An 11,070-nucleotide genomic window follows, 5' to 3' on the forward strand; every position below is an offset into this window, starting at 1 on the left:
CTGCTCGAGATGATTTCTGGTGATTTCGCCGTTCCCATTTTTTGGTATGGAGGCGTCATAACTAATCATGTCATCCCAACGGCCATTCCAACGGCAAGTGGCACAGTCATCACCGGAATATCGCTTTCCATCTGCCCGCCAATCCTGTGCAAGCTGCAAGGGTTCCAACTCTGGTACACTTGATCTCGCTGCAAGCCTGTCCAAATTACTCGAATCTTCATTGGATCCGGCCATGGAGTCTTGATGGACAAATCATCAAGTAGGTGAAGAAGACGGTCCCCGAGCGACAAGCTCATGAAACGGGAATGGCGATACTAATGCCGGAACTCTGTTCATCGGGGACAGGCACTTTGAGGATACCGACCTGGTTGGATGCTCGCTCTCGGTGAGTTCAGCTGAGCTGAAATTCCACTTCTCCGCTGTTGCTGCTGGTGCTGCTGCTGCTGCTGCAATAGTCCAATGGAACCTACGAAGCAATGGCGCGCTTAGATGCAGTCGGTCGTGGGCTGCAGACCTACAAATGACCAGGGTCTGGATCAATCTGGGTCATATTTGTTCAATGTCTGGACTTCAATTGTCAGAACGCGAGATTGGGGATCAGCACGTACGGGAATCAGAGGCGTCTAGATGATATGACCAGAAATACCACGCTAGACATTCAATCCTGCCAAAGAAGGACAATTATTCTCAAAAGTTTGGATGTCAAGCGAGGAGATGAAAGCCCGTGAAAGCAAGCAAGGCGTCTTGACGAGTCAACTGTCAAACCTCAATACGAAGTCAAACAAGGTATTCCCATCAGGGATTGCCCATGATAATATTATCATACCCCGGGCGTAGTTCATTAGCAGCTGTCCAATGATGGAGGGAACTCGGAGCAGTTGAGTCAGGCCGTGCAGTAAAAGAGGTCCGAATGCTGCACGTTTCGAGGTTTTGGATGACAGGTGGGAGAAACCCCGATATTATCGGTGTGCTCATTCGTACCGTTCTCCGAGTATCTGTTACTTATTCAGAGTAAATCCAGTTCTCGCTTCATGGAGGAAATGACTTGGCTCCATGGTTTCCTCAAACATGTGTAAAAGGCATCACAATATTGCACTTGTCGAACGATTAGCATATGAGATGAGGAATTCGTGAAAGCGTAAAAAAAAAAGGACCGCAAATAAAAGTCGAAACCAGGATCTTCGTGATTCGTGAAGAGCATCCTAGAGTAAATGTACACGGATTACAGTTCTTTTTTTTCTTCTCCTGTTCATCCACGCCAGCCTTGATCAATGTCCTTTCCGCATCGGTTGACAATGATCAACTTTCTTCCACTGCACCTCGGCCACGACTGCTTCCACCCCCAGGTTTCTCCATTCTCTCAAACATCACCATATAAAATTGTCGGTTGTTGTTGTTGGTTTCACAGGGAAAAAAAAAATGTCTCGCTCGGAGAGACAGCGCTTTAGTGGTGGGCAGGCTCATCGTCCTCCTCCTCGACCAACCAGTCCTCGACGACGGGGGCGGCAGTGCCGGGGGCAACAGCCTCCTGGCCCTCAACCTCGACGGCCATGGACTCGTACTCCTTCAGGCTGCTGGCGAGGTCGGCCTCCTCGGGGGACTTGGGGGTTTTGGGGACGGAGAAGGTCTGCACCTGACCGACGGAATCCGAGTCCTTGACGGGAGTGGGCTTGTAGGCCTTGAGCTCCTTCAGGTACAGCTCCTGGACAAAGTCGGCTGTGAAAGATGGGTTAGTCATGTCAGTGACCGTGGCAAGAGTTTCATGGCGGCGCAGTGCAGTGAAATCTGGAGAAAGCGGAGCGAAAGCCGAGATTGATTGATGAAGGGGGGCATTGTCGTTTGATGGAAATGTGGCAAGGTGTCGTCGTGTCTGCCGGTTTGATTTGAGTTGATTTTGTGTCCCATACTCCACCTCCTGATCGTCGAGCTTTATCCAGTTGTCGTAATCGCCCGTTATTCGTGCTCAATCGCTTTCTCCAGATCCCAGAAGTGCTCCGGTGCATGTCCATGGCAACGTACCTCGGCGCGAGACGGTCGGCGCGATGAAGCCTCTGACGGCGTTGACTCTGGCAACGCGGGTGATGGCCGAGGCGGCCGAGCGAGCAGTCTGTTTCCCGGGCGCATTCTCTGGTCAGTGGGAGGTTCTTTCTCGAGAAAAGATAAAAGTGTATCAACATACCGAAGCCCTGAGCTGAACGAGCATCTTGTCCGATGGAGTGTGGGGGAGGGGAAAATGCTCAATTGGACGGGGGAAGGGCGGAGGGGGATGGTGATAGGGAATACAAGAGGAGCGAGCTTTTGAATTGATGAGGCCTTTCGGTTATCGAAACGTTCGACAGTGGATTAGCGCACTGGATTTTCCTGGCGGCTGGCCTCTTGGTCCCAGCACCCGCTTGGCTCCGTTGTAGTCACGTGATGCCGCGAGCCAGGTGGGGAAAGCTTTTTACCGTGGTCAGTGAGGCGAGTGGAAAATGTCGGGGTTGGAGGTCCCGTCTTCTGGGTTATCAATGCTTTTTTTTTTCCCCCTTGTTATGTATTTTGAGCAGCGGGATCTGTATTTGCCTACCAAGAAAGTATAAATATTGTGAATACGTAGTAGCATTTAAAATCCGACATTCGTTGGTTTCCGGTCCCTTACAGAGACAAGAGAAAATAACATCATGACCCTTATTTCCCTTGGTCTGTTTCCGGAGCTGAGGAAGCTGAGCTACCTGCATTGCATTGGTCAGATACGCTATCCGTCCATGATGACGGTGAGGCACCCACCATCTCCCACCTGGGTGACGACATGGAAGAGCTGCTAGCTCCAAGCTGTATACATCGCGGTCAGATTACAGCTCCAGTCAGGGTCTTGCTATCATCGATCGACTGTTTATCTCATGCAGTAACACGTCCCCTTTAAGCTTTGTCTTGGACGTTTACACCCAGCACTCAGGTTCGTGTTTGATTATAGCCTAACCCAGCTTTTTAGCACAGCATACCCAGTCATTCGCATCGGGGGTCTGAGCTCTGTGCATTTCCCACGAACGATGGATGGGGACCAACTCCAGATTCAACAAGCCCGGATTGTGGGGTTTGGGCAGAGTCTCCGTCTTTCTCTCTATCCCCAGGAACCTTTAGATCAGGGTCTATCGTGCATGAGGTTTAATTTCCATCGCTTGACGATACCCGTCAACACGCTGATGCTGCTATGCGCTCGCCCTTGTGAGTCATACGCAGTAGTTTGCTTATTATGCGAGTAATTTTGTGCTTGGGTGGTTTACTAGCAAAGCATTTGACCCTCTCTTTCCCATTGCCAGAATCTCGATTGATATGCAACATAATTGCTAGGATGGTACGGGCCATGTCATATGCATCCTTTCTACTTTTGCGGATATTCCTAGTCTGTACCGTGTGCTACATGGAAACACACTCGACGCTGAACCACGAGCAGCTTTTCAAGCCCTCTGCAGGTTGTTCAAAAAAAAAAAAATTAGGTCTACTTGTGAGAAGGGCTTGTTAGATGCATAGTTGAGTAGACATGGGAGCAGCTCCCCTAGGAATTGTTGGTTCAATTGTTCCAACCGTCAATCGCCATCCATCAACTTGCTCTTGGAACATGGAAAGTCATACCACTCAAAATTGTGTCACGAAGACAGTGATGCGTTCCATGGTGACCGCCACCTTCCCCAAAAGGTTTTCACAGTGCCCTTCCCTTGGTTTGACTTGGTTTAAAAAGGTCACGATATGTGTTTTCTCCCTCTGGGGTCTCGCATGAAAGATGATATGTTGGCGTCGACTGGTCGTGGACAGCAGTGCCAAAAAGGTAGTAATAGCCATTCGTTGACAATAGCCCATTGCCTGATGAGGCTACCCATATGATATGGCAATGCCTGTTATTGCATAAACACTCATTCGACGTGCAGGAAGTAGTGGTCATAATCTATCAGGCATTCAGTGCTATCATGTAGCTGGTATCTAGAGGAAACGCCCCGGCGCCGGACGCAAATATGGATATGTTTTGAAAACACCATTTCAATCAGACGTACTCTTCTCTTGCCCTTGTATCGCCGTGCTTTTCTTGCCTTCCCTCGGCTCGTTCTCGGATGACGTCTCGCCGTCGACATCGTCTAGAATTGTTTCGCCCGTTCTCGTTAGTTGCAGGTTTGGCCGTAATACCTTGTGGTAATCGGCCCCCGAGATGCGCCGTCCTTGTTCGGCGAGGTCTGCCTCTTTGCTCATTATGGTTGACACACATCCAGAGTCGCGATGAATAGACGACTCGAGTTGAAAGCCCGAATCGCGATGCGTATACGTCGACGGTGGAGCACTGATCGGAGGGTCCTTCTTTTTGGCGCCCGATCCTCCTGATGAGATTGTGTTGTCGGTAATATCCAGGGCATTGTTCATCGGGTTTGAAGCCCGGACAACCTTGGCAATCAGATCTGCCATGTTGAGCTCGATGTGGAGTTTGAGCAGGTATACCAGAGGATGGAATTGGATATAACTATGGTTGTGTCAGCTTCGAAATGTCTGATGGAATCGGTATAGAGACAACGTACATGACACCAGTTCCAATAGACATGGAGCCAATGAGGATCACCTAGTGCCTTGTTAGTACCATCTCAGCATTTAGGCATGGGGAAACAAACATCCAAGGATATTGAGCAACAAATAATGGCCAGGTTGAATCGATATAACGGCAGATATTTGGTTAGGCCAGCAGAAATGAGATTGTGGCGTACTGTCCGGAGGAAATATACGTTCAAGCCAGCATCAACGACGGCGAATATAGCTTTTTCGGTCCTGTCCCAGATATCGTTGATGTGGATATATGTTTCGCTGATTTGCAGTCGAGCTGGCATCCATATAATAAAGACACTGATGTTGATCATGAGTACGATGAAGAAGACACTGAGCCTAAGGCGCCTGGCTAGGGACTTGTTGACCATGACCAGGGCTACTCGATTGATGATAATTTGAAGGATGCATTGCATCTGAACCACCCAGAATACCACTGCAAAAATTCCGTAAGTGAGCAAATCATCAATTCTGCGTCTTAATTTTGGGAGGCCTACGGATGAAAAAGTAAATCCAAAAGCTAGATCAGAGTCAGTTGATTGAGCTGGCTGGGAGCACACAAGATGGGGGAATACCACTCACCTGGCCGGTATGCTGCCTTTCAGGAACAGCCAGCTGATGATGGAAATCGTCACACTGGCAGTCCATTCCGACCATATCATGATTGGATAGGCTGTGAATAGCTTGCCCTTCTTGTAGGCCGAATAGGACTGGCGTGCGGCCTTGGTGGCGGAGAACATGGCACTGCAGAGACTGAAGCCCCATATGATGCTGCAGGCATGCAAGATGTTGCTCTCTAGAACCTCGTTCGTGTACCATGGCGGTACGAGTGTGCCACGGGGGGCCATGACGGCGGCGGGCGGCGCGACTCCGCCTGAGGTCGCTGTCGGTAGTTGTCCACTATAGGGCTTGTCGGATCGTTTGTTTGTGCTTGCCTTGTCGTCGTTGTGATGGGGCAGCCATACGATCGAACCCACACGTCTGTACGGCAAAAAGGCCCGGCACGATGTTCTTTGAACTCCAGATCCAAAATCCACAATATGATTGATTGTTCCAGAAATAGGACTAGGTATGGTCTTGGGGGAAAGGCCAAAGGGTGGGGCCCAAACGTTTTGTTATACTCTGACTTTCGCCTCTTCCGTGGTCTTGCCCTGATGGATGTACTTTATTTTACCTACCTACCTACACAGAGACTCGACTGGCTGGGGTTCAATGGAAACACCGGGGAGCGCGAGACGCAGACAGAACCCAGATCCGAATCGCTCACCTATGCTTTCTCCTCTCTTCCCTTCCTTGCCCAAAAGCATCTGCATGCCTGTCCCTTCTCTCTTTTACTCGCTCAACCCTGGGCCAGCACAAAAAAGCTGCCAACCCAAACTTTCCTAGCTGGCCACGACTATGCCGCGACGAACCCTGTCTCACACCCTTTGCCGGCGTCTCGGCAGCCCATTCCTACGCGCGCTATGAGGTTACCGTGCATTAGCTCGACATTATAAACTCTATTAGACCCAGGAAAACAGCTCGCTTGTCCACCTACATATACCTCCTCCATGAATCCCCCCAATCGTTCTGCGGATTTGGAATTTTTCTTGGCCAGCTATTGTGCAGACCCCGGGCCATCGAGTTTTAGTGATCGGTCAGCGGCGTTTTTATTTTCTTTCTTTTTTTTCCTTTCTTCCATTTCTCCTTCCTGATCTGAGATCTCTCCAACGGTGACCCCGTAACAATGTTTAGCTCGGCTCTCGCGCTCAAAACAATTACCTACTACTATGTACTACCAAGACTACCTATACTACCGAGCAAATGATATTGATTTCCAAGCACATTGTGCTGTTCCCGTTTCCCCGGTTAATGAGAAAGAACCCAACACATTTAGAGACAAAAGCGTTTCACATGTCATCTCAATAGGCTTAGTTTGTTTATTGCTTACCGACAATACTACGGACTATACCTGATCAATCCAGCGATCACTTTACGTTTTGGGAATATCGTGACTCGTCGCACATATTAATGCTGACAGACTGCTTTTCAGCCCTCGTCTATTCATCAATATGTATGCCATCCATCTATGCAATAGTCCTACCGGAGAGGACCTCCGAGCTATCCACCGGGTTTTCTGCTCGCACTCCCCGGCATTGACCGGCTAGAGGGTAGCGAAAGAGGCAGTGCAGAACCGTAGGCCCGAGGAAAACATTTTCTCCCTTCTATGTTTTAAGGTTCTCACTAGAGGGGAGGCCGGACGGATGACTGTAACCAACGTTGCGTCACGTGAAGCTATATGTATGAAGCTTTCAGATACGGTGTTGCCACAATAATGGGCAGAGGACAGATGAGGGTTACGTATGTGTAAATGTGTGGCTAGATGACAGCACGAATCAGAATTTGAACCTTTCCGCCCAAAACTCTTTTTCATCTTGCGGTCACTGCTATTCACGCTTCCGCCCATGTCATTTTGATGTAAATAGCATGTGGGACTTTTCTTCTTTCCCATGTTCCATGCTTGAAAATTGCATGCCGGCAAAGCCCAGAATGTCCCATGCTTTTTTCCTTGTTGGCCACCCCCTCCCCCCTGTCAACTCAGTTGATCCCGTACAAAGGTCTATACAGATGATATAGCTTAAAATGCCCGAGGCATGGTTTTACACCGAAAGATGACTTACCGACCTTGACCGAGAGAGTGGAAAGAAAATAAAGCCTACTATGTCCGGCTCAACCCGCCACAACGTCGATGACCAAATCGAGACTTGATTCGATGAAAAAGTGTATCTTGCCGTTTTACTTGCCAAGGCTTTTCGTCCTGCTTTGTTTTGTTTCTAGGCCCAGCCACCCTTTTGCCGAGGGCATTATAAGACATGGCAGTGTAAACAGATCCCAACCTTGCATTGATTTACCCAAGGTGCTGTTCCCTCCTCGGAAAAAATAATGGCCTAGAACATCTGCAGGGTATCCATGTGAGACCTGTCAACTGTCAAAATCCCCGGCTGCCAAGTCCTGCATGGGCAAAGCTGGAATTAACCCCGGACCTTACAACATCATATTTTTCAGCATGCTGCTTTTCAGAATTACGGCCCTTGACGGCCTTTTATTACTCAGTTACTTGCCAAGAGCCATATGTGTGGCCTTCTGGACACTTCTTGCAGATGGAATGCCTGCTGCTGCTCCAACCCTCTAGTCTTCACAACCAAGGAACCCCAGCTCGCTCGCTGTTTTTGCATAACACTGGACTCTCCCGAACCTTACTCATGATTCGAGACGCCCATGCCCATTCGATCGTCGTGGCTCAAAAAGCATAAAGTCAAAACGGTCTGAACTTCGCATATGCATGCGGTTAGATCCATTATACATCTTGAGAATGACGGCACGTGACCGCGACAAAAGTCAGGCTATTTCCTCGGATGATGGACGGGGACCCTGGAGGAAAGAAAATTCCAGGGTTCGCTGGGACATGACTGTAGCTCCTCTTCTCGCAAGTGCTCAAGATGCGATTGGACGAGGAAACGTGTGTCTGCTACTTGGTGGTTGCAGGACGTTGTTGCATCTCCAAGATTCTAGCACCCACCCATCAACTCACAGCTTTTAGTGGAAACCACCAGGTGGAAAGGGCGGGAGCTTCTGAGCGTCCTACCGGGGTTTGACATGTTCTAGAAAAAATCTGTGGCCATGGCTCTTTGATTACTCTATCCCACTCGGGCTCCGGATCAGAAAACGCGAGCCTATCAGAGGATTTGCGAGTTCCCTCCATTGACCCTCCTCCAGTATCTCCAATATACTCCAACACAATATTCTGTTTATCTAGGTATCTGGAGAATTACGGTCAACTCCATTCATTATTGGCCTGTTGTGTTGCGCACAATTGCCACCTCGTTGTTTGGGATATGAGAATTGATCCATATTTCGGGATTTGCGCCAACTCTGAACGAAGAATCAAGTGCTGGAATCGTCAGCAGGCGGGAACACATTCCTCCGTCATGGTGGTGGTCCTCTCAGAATCTACATGTCAGTCACGGAATTCGTGCTCAATCAAGGCGCTGGATAACTACTCATGAGACTGCTCTTGGCATAATTTACGTTGTAAAAGGCCCCGTAAGTGTCACCACAGGATAATCACCGAAGAAAAATACTGTTTCTGGATGCGGTATAGTGTTTGCCACGGCGGTAGACGAGTCGCAATTAACTTGTGTAACCAACAAAACCCCATGACTAATCCATACGACTACGCTGGTTACCACTAATTGCACCGTCTCCAAAGTCATGATATTTTAATCATTAATTTTGCCAACTGTTATGATCTAGAGCCGCAAAGTCTCTACATGGAGAGTCTACATGGTTCGCAAAACCAAATATGAAGGTGATTCGCAGCAAAATATGAAATTTATGGGGGATGGAGAAGCGATACAAAACGACCAACGATCAATCAAACCTTTTCCTTTCCAGTATCTAGAAACTAAATTCTACTATAACTGTGACATTCTTGATATCTTCAGCTGCGGCGATATTGACAGTAACCATAATGTCTGTTGTGATCAAAACATCAAACCTTTCACTGGAAGCCAGAGTTACTGTTGCTGAATAAAACATTGAGTGCAGTAAATTTCGATCATCCCATTGATCAAAGGGCTCGCTCGCAGCTTGGGAAGAAGCGCATAACATATTCAGTCGAGGTAAGACTGGCCAGTCCGTGAACGTTCCCGCGGGATCATGCTAATCCTGTACACATTGTGAGCATATAATCGGGACGTATCAAAGACGACTGGTTCGCCAATCTCGATATTCAAATCCATATTTCCATCCCAGAGGTCACCATAAATCAGGCATAGCTTCAGGTACGGATTGCCTGCTTGGAGTAGCTCCAGAAACTTAGATGTCGTCTTTGCCTTGAGCTTGTCAAAGACATCATACAACTCGTTCTGTGGACCTCGCACTTCTATCGACCATGCTCAGGCAGTAGGCATTCATTAATTGGAACTAATAACTATTTAGAATCAAGGAGTTTGAGGTTTCCAAAGTAATAGAGCACAATAAAACAGGCTCAAACTCCATTATGTTGTGTTGCACATAGTCAGTCAAGTTGCTCTATAAACCAACAACCTTGAAGCGCTAGCATTTCTTCACCCAAATTCGACAATCTTTCCAAAAAGTGAAATTCCGAGCAAGTCTGACAAAATCGCAGCCAAGGAAGCGTTCTTCTGCTACCTCTAAATTCATATTTTCTCTTTGACAGTTTGGAACCAACACGGTCAGGTTGTACTTTTGGTAGCACTAGATGCTTTTCATGTCCTCCACCTTGGTCTTGGATATTTCCATAAATCCATCCGTGCACCAGCCCATGGTAATATTCAACGCGTCCAGAGAAAGTCTTGGATTACCTCGAGTGTATTTACCAGAAAGTCTAGAATATTTGTGCAAGTCGATCCTACTATGCTACCTCAAACTTGGCCCCTAACCAATTTAGCCCAGTATGAACAACCAAGTGACCTTACCCCTGGACCCAAACCCGAACCCACTCAAGCAGTCACCCGTACATAGTGCGCGCCAAATGCTTAACGCGCCCCCCCCCAAAACGTCCAGGACAACCAGCTGACCCCTGCGCAGACTGACGCAAGAACCCCCCCACCTTGGCAACCCCGTGCTTAGCCAGTACCCGTGTAGGTGTGTACTACAGTCACCTGCCTACAGGTAGGTAGGTACCCATCTCAGCCTTATCCATTCCATCAACATAGCGATCATCAAGATATTTCTTTTTCTGGTTCATTATTGGATTTCCATCAACAACAGCTTCTTCTGTACTTGATTATACACAAAGGGCAAAAACAGAAGAGACACGCCAGAATTACGCGCACAATCAAGCAGGTAGCACAGGCAGCAGGCAGGCAGGCAGGCAGGTAGTCATGGGGTCCAACAGCGGCAGATCCCCTCTCCGGGTTCTTTGTCTGGGCGACTCCCTGACGGGCGGCTTCCCTGCCCAGCATCCATACGGCGGCAAGCTGGAGGAGCGCCTCGAGGCCGCGTTCCCGACGACGCACCACGTCGAGGTCGAGGTCGACGGCGTGCCCGGCGAAATGGTGACGGGCGGGAGGTTTGCCCGCCGCATGCGCAACCTGTGGAGAATGTACCCCGATGAGCGCGCCTTTGACTGGACCATTGTATTGGGTGGTACAAAGTAAGGAGGTCCCCAAACCAAGAGATTTGCGGATTTCTTCTTCTTTTCCCTTTTGCGAATGCTTGGGACCATAATGCCCATGTAGTGGTGTGGCTAAACCCACTAAACATGGATTCGACTAACTTTGTGGGCTCTACATAGTGATCTTGCATGGCGCCACCCGGCCAGCGAGGTTTTACAGGAACTCGAGAGAGTATGGGCAATTCCGCTATCCAAAGGGAGCAAGGTGTTGGCCTTGACAATACCCGAGTGCAAGGTCGTGAATGAGGCCCTGGACGAAGCGAGGAAGACGATCAATGACGGCATCAAGGCTTGCAACAAGCAGAACTTGTAAGTTACAGTCTTGCCCG

At 48.8% G+C, this 11,070-nt stretch overlaps 3 protein-coding genes across 3 annotated transcripts in view; 1 reads left to right on the plus strand and 2 right to left on the minus strand.

The window, feature by feature from the left end:
• Positions 1-1,444: 1,444 nt before the first annotated feature.
• Positions 1,445-2,203, minus strand: PFICI_00545 (uncharacterized protein; the record flags this gene model as incomplete). Its single annotated transcript, XM_007829126.1, has 3 exons — positions 1,445-1,716; positions 2,020-2,107; positions 2,180-2,203. 3 exons carry the CDS (start codon positions 2,201-2,203, stop codon positions 1,445-1,447), a joined length of 384 nt encoding a protein of 127 aa, XP_007827317.1.
• A 1,687-nt stretch (positions 2,204-3,890) lies between these two features.
• Positions 3,891-5,408, minus strand: PFICI_00546 (uncharacterized protein; the record flags this gene model as incomplete). Its single annotated transcript, XM_007829127.1, has 6 exons — positions 3,891-3,922; positions 4,029-4,486; positions 4,542-4,582; positions 4,725-4,996; positions 5,058-5,080; positions 5,143-5,408. The coding sequence occupies 6 exons, from the start codon at positions 5,406-5,408 to the stop codon at positions 3,891-3,893; spliced, it is 1,092 nt and encodes a 363-aa protein (XP_007827318.1).
• A 5,040-nt stretch (positions 5,409-10,448) lies between these two features.
• The window catches only part of PFICI_00547 (uncharacterized protein), a gene marked incomplete at both ends in the record, with an annotated part of 1,105 nt that continues 483 nt past the window's right edge, over positions 10,449-11,070 (plus strand). Inside the window, 2 exons of the mRNA XM_007829128.1 lie at positions 10,449-10,720; positions 10,862-11,050. Coding sequence (XP_007827319.1) covers positions 10,449-10,720; positions 10,862-11,050 — 461 coding nt within the window. The remainder of the gene's footprint in view (positions 10,721-10,861; positions 11,051-11,070) is intronic.

This window comes from Pestalotiopsis fici (assembly GCF_000516985.1).
Source record: "Pestalotiopsis fici W106-1 unplaced genomic scaffold PFICI_Scf_1, whole genome shotgun sequence".
In the NCBI taxonomy this organism is placed as follows: Eukaryota; Fungi; Ascomycota; class Sordariomycetes; order Amphisphaeriales; family Sporocadaceae; genus Pestalotiopsis; species Pestalotiopsis fici.